Source organism: Diabrotica undecimpunctata, chromosome 9 (assembly GCF_040954645.1).
Source record: "Diabrotica undecimpunctata isolate CICGRU chromosome 9, icDiaUnde3, whole genome shotgun sequence".
NCBI classification, from domain to species: Eukaryota; Metazoa; Arthropoda; class Insecta; order Coleoptera; family Chrysomelidae; genus Diabrotica; species Diabrotica undecimpunctata.
Window position 1 is genome coordinate 51876568 of NC_092811.1, and position 14059 is coordinate 51890626.

Here is a 14059-nt window from a genome sequence, read left to right on the forward strand (position 1 = left end):
GTTACTCTATAGATACCCTGGACTATTCAATGGTCAAATTTAACGAAAATGTTCGTATTCACTACGTTGAAGCCAATTGTCCATGCAGAACCAGATACTGGGAATTCATGGTTGCTGACAGAATGAGGTTCCGACGTAGGATAGATGAAACTGCTAAAATTATTAATCCTGTACTAGATATAAGACATGTTTCACTAATATTAGGACAAATTTTGATAAGGAACTTTGTAATATATAGAACAAAATTAAAAAACATTTTAAAAAAATATATTTTAATTTATTACATTGTTTTAATTTATTACATTATTTTTGTTAATCCAAGAATTATGAGAACTATTCATTCCCATCCATTTTACATATACCTTGTTGCCTTTCCTCCTCAACACCTTCTCCACTAAATAAATATCAGGAAACCGGGTTTTTTGTAATTCCTCACTGTAAAAAGCACCTTGAATTTCTTCTTTTCGTGAATCTTCCAACAAATAAGTTACTGGATTGGTTTACTTAACTTTTCTTATTCTAAAAATCTCATTTGTCTAGTTGGGCAAATAACCCTTAGTAAACAAACTCCTATGTTTTGAAATTCGGACGTAATCACCAACTTTTAATTTATGTTTCCTGGGATCAATGGTTTTAAGGTAATTATAGGCAGTTATATTCCCAGCATTTTTTTCATTGACTTGGCTAGGTGCGAAACCTGTAGTTAAATGTTTAGTATTATTGTATTTTTTTACAATATCAGAAAGATTGGTTACCCATTTATAAGACCCTTGTAAACTAAACTGCTTCCACAACATTGATTTTATGGTTCTTATTACTCTTTCCGCGATACTTGCCTTTAGATTGGAAAATGTACTATAGTGGTTAATATTGTGTGATTTCATAAGAGAGTTAAAATTGGAATTGTAAAATTCAGTTCCCAAATCTGTTTGAAGGTTTTTTGGAAATGTTTTCATTTGATTCAAAATTTTTTCCATTGCTTTTGTTATCTCAATTCCCGTTTTTCGTTTAACAGGTTCTGCCCACACAAATTTGCTAAATGCATTTATAACAACAAGAATATATTGGTATCCCTTATTCACTTTGGCATAAGGAATCATTACGGCTAAATCTGCTTGAACCAAATCATTTAACCCTTTTATGATTACATGTCTTCTTCTATAATTTTTTCTCGCTGGTCTATGTATCTCTTCAATTACTTGACTTTTAGACATTTTTTTCTAAAGGACATTGGATAGTTATATGCACCAATACGTTGGGATGAGTGCCTAATTGAAATGAAATCTTATCACCTTTCTGAAAAGTTTTACCTATTAATTCATGGTATTTATACTGTACAGAATTTAATATTACTGGAGCGTCAAATGCATAATGTTGTATGCTCTCTATTTTTCCATTTACGGAGAAGACATAAGCTGTTCCACCATTTTCAAGAACGTAGTATTCTTTATTCAAATTTAATTTTTTTTCTCCTCTTAGTGTTAAAACGAATTTACTGTAAAATGTAGAAGCGTCGCAAACAAAATATAGTTTACTCGGTCTTGATAAATTTTTACATGATTTTAAAAAATGGTTACCAAATTTACTTACAGGCATTTTGATAATTATATCTACACTTTCGTGTTTATATATCTTTTTCTAAAGGACACTGGAGAATAAAGTCTACAATTATTAAAGGTAAATTAGTTAACTTGAATTGAATTGTATCTCCCTTTTTTATTTGAACACCAACCAATTCATTCAATTTATATGTTTTAGAATTAATTTTAACAAATCCATCGAAATAAAGTACTTTCAAAACGGATTCAATTTTACAACTAAACGGAAATGAAAAAGTGGTCTCCATGTTTTCCAAAATATAATAATTTTTATTAATTTTTAAATTTTCATGTCCTCTTATACGATAAAAACATTTGCTAAAAAAAGTTTCTGGATTAGCTGTAAAATATAAGGGTACCGAAATGTCATCACTACAAGTTTTTGACTCGGATAAAAAGTGAGTTCCGAAACGATTTATTGGCATTATTGTATTATTCCACCTTCTCGAAGTTCTTCAATTATAGATATAATTTCATTCACGTATCCGTCGTTTCCCGCAGCTTGTGATGCGATTAATAACCTTAATCTATCTATTATTTCATTAAAATTATCAAAGTATTTATACTCTAATGGCTTCCCACTATATTTTCTGAAAAGTGCACCACCCCTTTTTTTATAATGTTTAGCTAAATTTCGGGTAACAGGTCCCTGCGCTAAATTTCCAGGAAGTGAACTTAAACGAACTCTAGATGGTTGTGGTCTCGTTTCCAAAGCTGGTTTAATAATAAAATTATATTTATCCTTTATTTTTGACGGAATACTTTTTATAGGTAAGTCAGGATTATTGTTTCTATATATCGCATTTGTTCTACGTAAAATATCAACATATTCATTAACATCTGTTTTTTTAAACGATACTGGATTCGTTTTAAATAAAAGCTCGTAGAGCCCTGGAGTGCCCTTGTATCTTATATTATTGATAATAAGATCCGCGCCATCAGAATCAATTAGAGAATTTCCAATAGAAAATTTTTCAGTTTCAAAATCATGGTAAACTCCTAAATCATGGTCAAAATTACCTTTTGTGTCTTCAATGTTAGCTTTAATATATTTCTTTGGTAAAGGTGATGTATAATTCTCATAAAATTGATTCATTATATCTGGATTTGTAATCATTTGATTAAATTCTCTAAGCGTATCCTCAAAATACCGATTAATATCCTCATCCGTGGTATTAGTTTGTCCTTCTGACTCAAAAGTTTCTTCTGGTTGTCTTTCCCTTGGAATAATAGATTCATCACCAAAGTTGGTAGGTGTTTTTGATCCCCCAGGAAGTACACTCGTATTTGGAGAAGAAAATGCTAAGCGATAATTGGATTTTCGCATTTTGTAGTCTTTTGGTGTACTCAACTTGATTGGTTTATCAAACGAATATTGTGGTTCTTGTTTAATAGACGGAACAGTTTCCAGTTTATGTAAAAGTTCATTAAGTGGTTGTGTAATAGGTTTATAATTTTTTTCTAAAGCAGATTGAGACTGAGCTATGCCATGTTTTAAACTACGATACTTCTTCTTCAACGCTTGTCGTGATAAAAGCAGTTTTCGCGTAACTTTAGGATCCATTGTGTACTAGGAATGTTAGTTTAAAGCCTTATATACCTATCGAACCCATATCGATATCGACCCATTGATTTGGGAGAGTCTTTGTCAATGACAAGAAATCCATATCTGTCTTTCCAGCAGATTGAGCACAAATCTTTAAATTGTTGGAAAGTCATGTCTATATTAACGTGATCGTCAAAAATATGTTTTAAATTTGTAAAGTCTTGTTGGAAAACTACAAGTAAATTAGAATTATCTCTAATTAATTGTTTTGGAATAGCACTGTATGTTTGACATAAATAAAAGCAATCTATATTTTTATGTCTCCCATAACAAAAATACCTTTGTACAATTTTTTGATCACACGATGGAATATCATCAAAAATAACTATTGAATTTTCTTTAATATCATCAGGAGATGGTACATTATTGGGATCATTATATCCTTCAAAGCCAATTTCTTTTATTGGCTCAACCAAGTTTCGCAAATATACATACTTTGGTTGATACAACGACTTGGAATATAAATATATATTCTCAAATCTTAGACCATTTGGATGCTCTTGCCACAACCACTTGGTCCAACAACTAAAAACCTTCTGTTGCCACCAAAAAGATAACCATGTTTTACATGTTGTTCCTGTGTAACCTCATCATGGTTAGAAATAGGAAGAGAGAGTTTCTGCTTTTCAATCTTCATTAATAAAATGTTTTAAAACTTTGGGGTATATATAGCCCATCTACTATATATATAAGTGAGACACCATGAAAAAAAAGATTCAAGGGCATATAAAAAGAAAAGGGCGTGGATTATTAAACAAAATTATAAATAAGCTTCCATTAGAACTCCATCTTCCAGGATATTCATATTGTGGACCAGGAACTCGTTTACAACAAAGATTAGAGCGGGGAGATAAAAGAATTAATAAACTAGACGAGGCTTGTAAACACCACGATATTGCATACTCTACAAGTACTGATTTATCAACCATACACAAGGCGGATCAGATTTTAGAAAACAAAGCTTGGGATATTGTAAAATCTAAAGACACACCGTTTGGACAGAAGGCAGCTGCTTGGTTTGTTACAACAGCTATGAAAGGAAAACGTAAGTTGGGAATGGGTCTTAGACGCAAAAAAGGTGGTTCTCTTCGTAAAAGAATAAATAAGAAAAAAAGGATCATTAAAACACCAAAGAAAGGTGGATTCCTTCCCCTACTTCTCCCACTAATCGGTGCTTTATCTGCTGTTGGGGGCCTTGGTACTACTATTTACAAGACCATTGGAGATGCGAAAGCTAATCGAATTAGTCTTGAAGAACAAAAACGCCATAATCTAGCCATGGAACAGAAAGGCAAAGGATTATATCTAAGACCTTATAAGGGCTATGGATTATACTTGAAGCCTTATTCAAAAAACTAAATCTTCCTCATCATGCTTTAACAAGTACTGATATAATAAAGCATGGTAAAGCTCTTCCTTTGTTTAGAGGTGTGTATATGAGAAATAATATGCCAAAAAAAATTCATAAAAACGAGTGTGGTGTTATAAATTTAGATTCTAATCAAGGAGTCGGAACCCACTGGGTAGCTTACGCAAAATCTAAGTCTAACGTAATTTACTTTGATTCTTATGGAGACTTACTCCCTCCAAAAAGCGTAATAAAGTATTTTTTAAGTAATGGCGATGTAAAAATATATTACAATTAAGATAAAATCCAAAACGACTCATACAGGTGTGGTCATTACTCCTTAGATTTTCTATACAACTACTATAAATAGCAAACATTGATTGTTTACGTTTTAAAACAATGTCTTTCAACTTTACGCTTACTGGGAACGCTTCAAATCTGAGTTATAGTTTTAATCCTCCGATTTACCTTGAAGATGAATTCGATTACGAAATTGGGGTAACTAGTTTTTATAGTTTTAATAGTATTCCAAATATCGATGAAAACAATAACATTTTTCTCTGGAATATACGAAATGTTACTTATACCTATAAATTACCAAAGGGGTCTTATGAATTAGATGATATTACAAAACTTATAAAAGAAAACATGAAAAAGAGAGATAGTGATGCGACTATAGAAATTACTCCACAGTTATCATCCTCCAAAGTTATAATTAATAGTAATAGAGAAATTTCATTTCTTCCCGCGAATTCTATTGGGAAATTATTTGGATTTAAATCAGGGCTACTAGCAGCAAACCAGATACATATCTCAGACAATCCAGTGGAGATTTGGGGTGCAAACGCATTATGTATTGACTGTAACATAGCATCAGGATCCTATTTAAACGGAAATCCAGTTCACATTATCCATCAGTTTTTCCCAACCGTACCAACTGGGTATAAAATAGTTGAGGTACCCCAAAATATTTTGTATTATCCAGTGAGTATTAAAACAATCTCTAACCTTACACTAAAAATTATCAACCAAGCAGGTAAACTTGTTGACTTTGGAGGGGAGGAGGTTACTGTAAATCTACATCTTAGAAAACGTATATAATGGTTTTAGTTTTTTCTCGCGAACCAAAAACATATATAAAGAGATTACCTTCTAAAAAAATAACTCCATCTCTACCAAAATCATATAAAAGGAGATTACCTTTTAAACAAATAACTCCATCTAATCGTCGCTTTCTTCAATCGTTAGGATTTAAAGTCTTGGTATAATGGAAATTCTTCACGTTACTGGTCAACCTTTTAATGATAACACTATTGAAGATTATCAGTTCCACACTTATCAACCATACATTCCTGGAAAATTGGGATACAATGATGACATCCGTATTTCAGTACAAGATTTGGATAGTTTGACGTTTCCAGCAAATAGTTTCCTCTATATTGAGGGCAAATTAGCCACACATGACAATAAAACACCAACCAAAATAAAATTTATTAATAATAGTATAGCTTACTTGTTTCGTGAACTACGTTTTGAATTCAATGGGGTAATAATTGACTCAGTACGTGATGTAGGATTAGTATCAAGTATTAAAAACTATCTTAGCCTTAACGAAAATCAAAGCTTGCTATTGGAAAATGCTGGTTGGTTTCCAAAAATGAGTAGAATGGAAAATAATAGTGAAGTCCCTAAAAACAATGTTTTGGTGGATTCAAATGGAAACTTTAATGTGTGTATACCTTTAAGATTATTATCCGGATTCTTTGAAGATTTTAGAAAAATTATTATGAACATGAAACAAGAATTGATACTTATTCGATCAAATGATGATATTGATGCAGTAGTAAGCGAAGATGAGACTGAGCGTCCAAAAATTGCATTACTAAATTATATTGGGAGGTACCACATGTAACTCCTAGTATTCGAGAACAGTTGCGACTAAACAAAATTTCACATACAAACCAAGAACTACCTATTAAATTTCGAAGTTGGCAAATGATTGAATATCCAGCCCTAAATAACTCTACACGTCACATATGGTCAGTGCGGACTAGTACCAAAATAGAAACTCCGCGACACATTGTTGTTGCTTTTCAAAATAACAGAAAATCAAAATTAACAAAAGATATGAGTAAATTTGATCATTGCACTTTAAAGAATATTCAAGTGTTTTTAAATTCTGAGAGGTATCCCTATAATGATCTTTAACTAGATTTTAAGACTAATAGGTTTGCCAAACTATATGAAATGTTTGCCAATTTCCAGGAGAGTTATTATCACATGACCTTAAACCAACCCATATTTAATCCAATTGACTTTAAAACAATTGCTCCACTTATACACATTGACTGCTCTCGTCAAAAAGAAGTAATTCAATCGGGATCTGTTGTGCTTCGTATAGAATTTGAGACAGATGAACCAACAACCTCTGATATCTCAGCCTATTGTCTAATACTTCACGAGAAAGAATTCACATATAACCCTCTAACAAAAATTGTGAAACAATTGTAAAATATTTATATTATACAAAACAGGTGAATGCAAATTAGGGAGCACCTGTATGCAAATTAATGAGCACCTGAAAATTAGGGAGTTTATTTTAAATAGGGAGCAGCTGTATGCAAAGAGCAGGTACAGGTGTTGTAAAATTGTATCTAATGAGAGACTTTCCGTATGAGGACTGTATAAGGGTCAGGTGCTAATTATGGCAATATATGCGAAACTCTCACATGCGCATGACTGAAAATTCTTTTAAAAATACAAATTATGCACTACACAAACTCAGTCTGTAATCATGTGCTTAATAGTAGATGTCCAAGGTTTTATTACCGAAAAAAATAAGTTTATCGTGAAAGAGTTTGCAAGTTATGATGGTCAAAAAATTAGTCATTTTTTTTTAAACCACCATATCCGATACGATTATTGGGTTCTGAATATTATAATCAAGCTGTTTGGTTGATGAATAACCATCATGGATTGAACTGGAATCATGGATTTACACCAGTACACCAGTTCCATAATATTATCCAACATTTGACAAAAGGCGTTAATGCGGTTTATGTTAAGGGGCGAGAAAAGTCACAGTACATCAAAAAGTATAGTCTATCCCCAGTTTTGGAGTTTGATGAACAACCAGCTCTGCAGAAAATGGAGCCAAGATGTCCATATCATTCAAACAGTGGAAGTGTTTGTGCTTTAAGTAATGTATTTCAACTTTATGATACTTTTATAATGAAATAAATTTTTTTTTTACATTTTGTTTTATTAATAAAAAACCTTATTAAAAAAATAGTACTTTATTCAATAACTATTACATGTTACAATTTATATTTTGAAGTGCAAGTTTACACAAATGACAACTGGATTGAGCTGGGGCGAATCCTTCTAACTCTGTTCTCCACTCAGGACGATTGAAATGAACGAAACATGGGAGACGAGTTTGAACTTCAAAATCCTGGCAAAATTTTCTGGGTAGTATAGACCATGAACGGAGAAGTTCAATTGGGTCTACAAATTTTCTTACGTAGGCTAGGCTAAAATATTCCAATTCTGTGGTCGTGAACTTGTACAACGGTTTTTTTGGATGCTCTGCCATTATGCGAGACCGGAGGCAACAATCCATCTTTAGTAAATCGGTTAATGTTCTTAAAGACCAAGTCTATCCACTTTTGCTCTTCGTATCTGGAGAGAAAAAATAGTCTTACGTCTGCTTCTGGTTTTGTTGTGTAAACTTTACCACTACGCAAGCGCATCACTCAAACACACCTTTGAAAACTGTTTAAACATAAGTTGTTTATCTTCGTATTCACTTTTTAACTGGTTAATACGATTATTTATATGATTGATATATCTATGACTTTTGTAAAATAGAATATCACGTTTTATCCTTTTAATGCGTATACTAAACTGATTAAGCCGTTCACGAAACCTTCTTGAGTCCATACTGTTTAAATTAACGATGGTCCTTCCTTATATCCTTCCTACCCCCATTGACACCGGTTGCAGGTGTGTTGCTCATTACCCCCACTCATAATAATATATTAACACTAGAGTGTACCAAGCAAGGTGTGTAAAACTTTATCAGCTAGCGGGGACTCATTCCTGTTGAAACTTGTTAAGCTAAATCATAAACCAGTTCGTTAGAGTCCCTCACAAAATCTAATTTGTATACTTTTAATTATGTGTTCAAGTATCATAAACGAAGGGAACATACCATATAAATATTGTGATAATCTACTTAGCTATAGGAGTGACGAATGGGAAACATTTTCGAGACTTCCTTTTTATATTGTACGACAAAAGCTTTGTCTCGTTTGTCGTAAAATGTCTGGAACTAGACTTATTCGAAGAAACTTAATATTTAAAGGATGGAAATTGGTATTTGAATTTTGTGCATTTTGTAGTGAGACTAGACCTATGGGACTATCTCATCGTTCTGTAGGTTATCGTGATGGATTATTGGAATCCCCACCACATAAATGGGACTCCCCACGTCCAAAGTTAGATTTACTATAAATAGACGTTAAATTCTAAACAGCTATTATTATGATGGTATCATTAAACTTTATTGTTTTACAAGCAATTGTGGGAAATTTGCTCTTAATTCAAGAACCAATCAATGTTAGAGAAACTTTTGTGTGTTTTGATAGTAATGGTGTACTAAATGACACGTGGCCGTCGAAATGGACAAGAATGAAATCGTATCCGGAAAACAATTTTCTACCAACTTTACAAGCTCAAATAGCTTTGAACAGTACCAAATATAAATTGCGTTTTAGACATTTTAGTGATAAAATCACTGATTCCGGCTGGTTAGAACTTTATAATGAAAGTCCTAAGGATGAAAAAGGTTTATCTCCAATATTTTATTATATAGCTATATGTTCAACTTTGTCAATAGTTCCTCTGCTAATGGAATTAATTAAAGTTTTAAATAAAAAAATATGTTAATATACAAGTGTTTTATTAATACACAAAAATATACATATGCTTAATTCTTAAATATAATTACAGATAACAAACAATAATTTATAAGTAGGAGTCATAATAAAAAGGTGCAACTTGGAACAATTCCTCATTGGGGATATTATTTAAGTCATATAATGTAGGAGCATCTATCATTTCATTCGCAAAAAATAAAAGGTCATCTATATTACCTTCATGCTGATAAATAATAAATGGCCCCAAGCCAAAGTAGAGACATCACCAGGAATAGCATATCTTTTATCGTCACGGGATGTTAGTGATACCTTATTTCGCAATTCGGTGTAAACAGTGTGCATTTCTGACCTAAAAAAATACATTTTTCTAAAAATGGTTTCTTTGTTTTGTACAACTCTTACGTAATCATTTAAATGTAGTTGGTTTTTAACAACATGTCTGGAAACACCTTTCGCTTTTTTCACAATTGTATCAGCCACAATACAATAAGCTTTAGCTCCAGTACCATAAAATGCTTTAATGGTGGTGTTTGGAAATTCATTTTTCATCTTTCCAAGAATTGACTTTGTCTTGTCTACCCCATGTTGATTATTTTCCGAATAATTAGATGTATCAAAGTAACGTAGATTTTTGTTCATATCATCATAAAAGTTTGGTGTTTGTACTTCTAGAATGAGCGAATCAGTATCTGTATAGAGAAGATTAGCATTATTGTGGTACTTGTTTTTAATATATCCGTAGAAAAAATCATATATGAATGTCATATATGAATGATACATCCAGAATAGAAAAACCAATATATAAAGGTTTATCGTAAATAATTTTGGTTTTATTTAAATGAATTGCAACTAAATTTTCGCTGAATATTGATAATGAGTTAAATTCTGGTTTGGCAATTAAAGATTTTGCTCCAACCCTTCCCTTGCTATTTTCCCACTGAGAAACAAGACGTATATCCTTTCTTTTATCTATTCCTTCCAGGCTTTTGCCGAATATAGCATTGACAAGAAGCTTAAAAAGATCACGCTCAAATTCATTTTTGGCGTTGTTTCGGAGAAAAGTATTCAGATCAATATATTTTTTTAACCAAAGTGATTGGGAGAATTCTAGTATTCTATGCACTCTTTCTAACTTTAATCCGTACTGTATACATTGTTTTAAATTTCTATAATGTATGACATATTTTTTTTATCGTATAAATTAGGAATTAGTTTTTTGTATTTACTTTTAGGTGGTACTATTGACTCGGGGCAAAATGGTAAGTCATTATGCTGATCATGCATATTGGGTGGATAATGCAAGTCTACTTCCAACACATACCCCTTTTCACCATCATCATCAATATTAAAAACATTAAATTGGTCAATTTCTTGTTCATTTAACCATCTAAAATTTCCCCAAGGAAGAGGTTGGCTCATGGCGGCACCGTAGAGATTAGTGGCATCTAGATACATTATGTACGTTTCCGGTTTTGTTGGATCGAAATTACTTAAAAATCTGTTGTTTGCAATACCCATACGTTTCGTACAGGTAGCCACGCCTCCTCTGATCCCTTTTTTGAAAAAGTGTACCATATCAACATCCGTTAAAAGCTGAAGCTCGATATCGGTATATTTTAACATAGCATCCCATGTTAGAGATGGGGCTGTAACATAATGTGCAGGATCCAATTTGTACTCTTTGAGACATACCTTTCTAAAATTTTCAAATATGTCAGCTAGTAGAAGTACATCTGATTTTAAATACAGCATTCCATAATCCCCCATAGATTGGCAGTTAAAATGATCCCAGACCTCCTGTGCTCTGTTATAATCTTCTGTAGTTATATGTTCTCCCCTTAAATTATCATAAAATTTTTCTTTAGATGGTAGATGTTTCTCTTCTAATTTGATATAACTATCAATATATGTATATGGAAACACACCTTTACGGCGCATTAAACCGAACTCTTTTTCACCTGGGAAATATTTCCTTATTTCATTGCATTGACTAGACTCTAATGTTTGGCTTAATTTATCTAAAGACTTTGCTAAAAATTTAAATGAATCTACAAACCTCAATTTTAAATAAACATTATGTTTTTTTGAATCATCACTATTGTGTACTAGAACAAATTTTGAAAATGTAATATACTTTTCTTTAGTTTGCGCAATAGCTGATAAATACTCCCCATTAGTTGTTAATTCCTTAATAAACATGTGGCAATCGTAATTTGTTAAATTATGAAATAGAATTGGAATAAAATTAGGTACCTTAAAATTTAAGTTGCAGGAATTGTGTGCTGCACCTCTGTATAATCCTGTAAGATGATCATGATCTTGAACTCTTTTGTCGAACGAGGAAAACGATTTCTGGCAAATGGAGCATTTGATGGCATTCTGAAAATTCTTGTTTTCTTCTCTAGTCAAAGACACCATTGGTTTGATATGCTTTAGATGATTCTGGTATAAATTAATAGCTAAAGCATCTAACTTTTGAACAAACACTTTAGCAGCGTCCTCACCCTGATATGTTTCCAATCTTGATAAACTATCATCAAAAAAACACTTGAGGTAGAAACAAAATGAATAAGGCTGGTGTTCTGCAACTTTGATTGTGTAGGATTGTCCATCTGATGGATCACAATGATGTATTGGCTTAAGAATCGACTCAAAGTCAGCATAAATTACAAACGGGTGTTGGCTTGTCTTTTCAATATTGATAAATTTTAGAATATTGGATGGAAGAGTTTCACCACACTTGTTAACTCTCAATTCACTGGTTGGGAGTATTGTAGAGATGTGTAAACAATCATTTTCTTGGTGATTTTTTAGCTTTTCAAGGGTTGAAAAAGTTTGAAGACACCCATCACAGAAATATTGTTTTCCGTCATATTTTGTCTTTTGAGTTTTTACTAAGCGATACAAGTCTGTTATGAGACAATAATGGCTCTGATTATTGTCACTTATTAATAAAAGATTAACATGTATAAGTTTACGTTGTTGAGTATAGTGAAGTGGTCCTACAACTTCATATTGCATCTTGTTTTCTTTAAAATATGATTGAAGACCGTAAACGTTAACTGATATATTGTTTAAAATCTCAAACTTGTTAATGTCCTTTAACTTAACCGGGAACCCGATACCATCAAAATTTAGAAGTGTGTCACAAGGAGGATATGACTCTGGTTTTGTTGGATCACCATTAGCAGGAAATATAGCAGCCATCACACAATAAGCAAAACACATGCTATCTTTGTTTTGAATATTTAAAATTGCACCTTTTCTTTTAATCTGCGATGGAAGATTAATATATGCTGATGCAGAAACAGTACTGAATTTGTTAATGTTGACATCTAGGAATAGAATTTCCTGAAGTGCCCAGTTGGAATCTTTCTCCTGGAACTCTGATGCTTGTGTCATTATCGCTTCAGCAAAGTCATCATACATGTCGGATATGTGACTACTCAAAGTGAAGATTTTATTAGATGTATTCATTGACTTAATATCTGACATCTCATTCTCGGGTTTGTAAAACATCGCAAACAGTTCACAGTTAACTTTAAGAGCCGTGTGTTGAAGAAGATAGTCACTAAGAATTTTTATTACTTTTGGTTTAACCTCATTCATGAAGCCGGAATAGGAAATTTTGTTGTATTTACTCATAAATCGGTATGATGCTATTCTATTTTTAAATGCATGTGTTAGTTTAGTAACATCATTCTCAAGCACTTCAACACCTATTGGTCTTAGTCTCTTTCTCGGAATCGGGCAAGCGGCGTAACACGAACTAACTTCATGACGTTGTAAATTAGAACCTCGTGTGAAAGTCTTTCCACATTTGTTACAGATAAACACACGCGAGTGACTCTTATTACATACAGTCATATGTCTACGAAGGTTATAAGACCGCGAAAAAGTTTTACCGCACGTACACTGATTCATCTTATATGTTTAAACATCTAGAATGATTCACCCAAGCTTAAATACCCTTTTTTACCCCTACTTCTGCGCTATAGCCTCTATGTGGGTGCGCAGATGTTTTGATTTCCACCTTTCTTTATATAAATAACACAAATGAAAAGCTGCGACTATGTGACCCGTATATTTGCAAATTATATTGTAAGGGCTGATATACGCAGATTGCACCCACAAATTAAAAACAGTTAAATATAAAATAGGCAGCAGTTGTTTAACAGATGTTCTGCTTTCCACATTTCTTTATAAAAATGAGACCCGTATGTATGTAAATTATCATGTGGCGGCAACAGTATGTAAATTACACATGCAAACTAGTGATGGGTGAATGTAAATCAGGAAGCAGATGTTTGACAGGTAAACGACAGTTGTATGCTAACCCTTTGTGTATGGGGATAGGTTAAAAACACAAGTTCCCCACTTATAATAGATATAGGAGAGGTGCTCCTCGGCTTTATAAAATAAAATAAGACACTTATTCGGTCAGTTAAACTTTTACCATAGCAGACAGAGAAATCATGGAACAAGACGATTTAAGTAGTGAGGCATCAACAATTGATCTTGATGAAATAATTGACAGTGAATTTTTAGAAGTAGATAATTCCGAAAT

General features: G+C 32.5%; 1 protein-coding gene across 1 annotated transcript; it reads left to right on the top strand.

The window, feature by feature from the left end:
• The first annotated feature begins 5819 nt into the window (after nucleotides 1–5819).
• On the top strand, nucleotides 5820–6464 carry LOC140450723 (uncharacterized). Its single transcript, XM_072544393.1, has one exon. The coding sequence runs from the start codon at nucleotides 5820–5822 to the stop codon at nucleotides 6462–6464; it is 645 nt and encodes a 214-aa protein (XP_072400494.1).
• The last annotated feature ends 7595 nt before the right edge of the window (nucleotides 6465–14059 follow it).

Coding starts and splice junctions, on each gene's coding strand:
- LOC140450723 (XM_072544393.1), top strand. CDS start 5,820: ATGGAAATTCTTCACGTTACTGGTCAACCTTTTAATGATAACACTATT.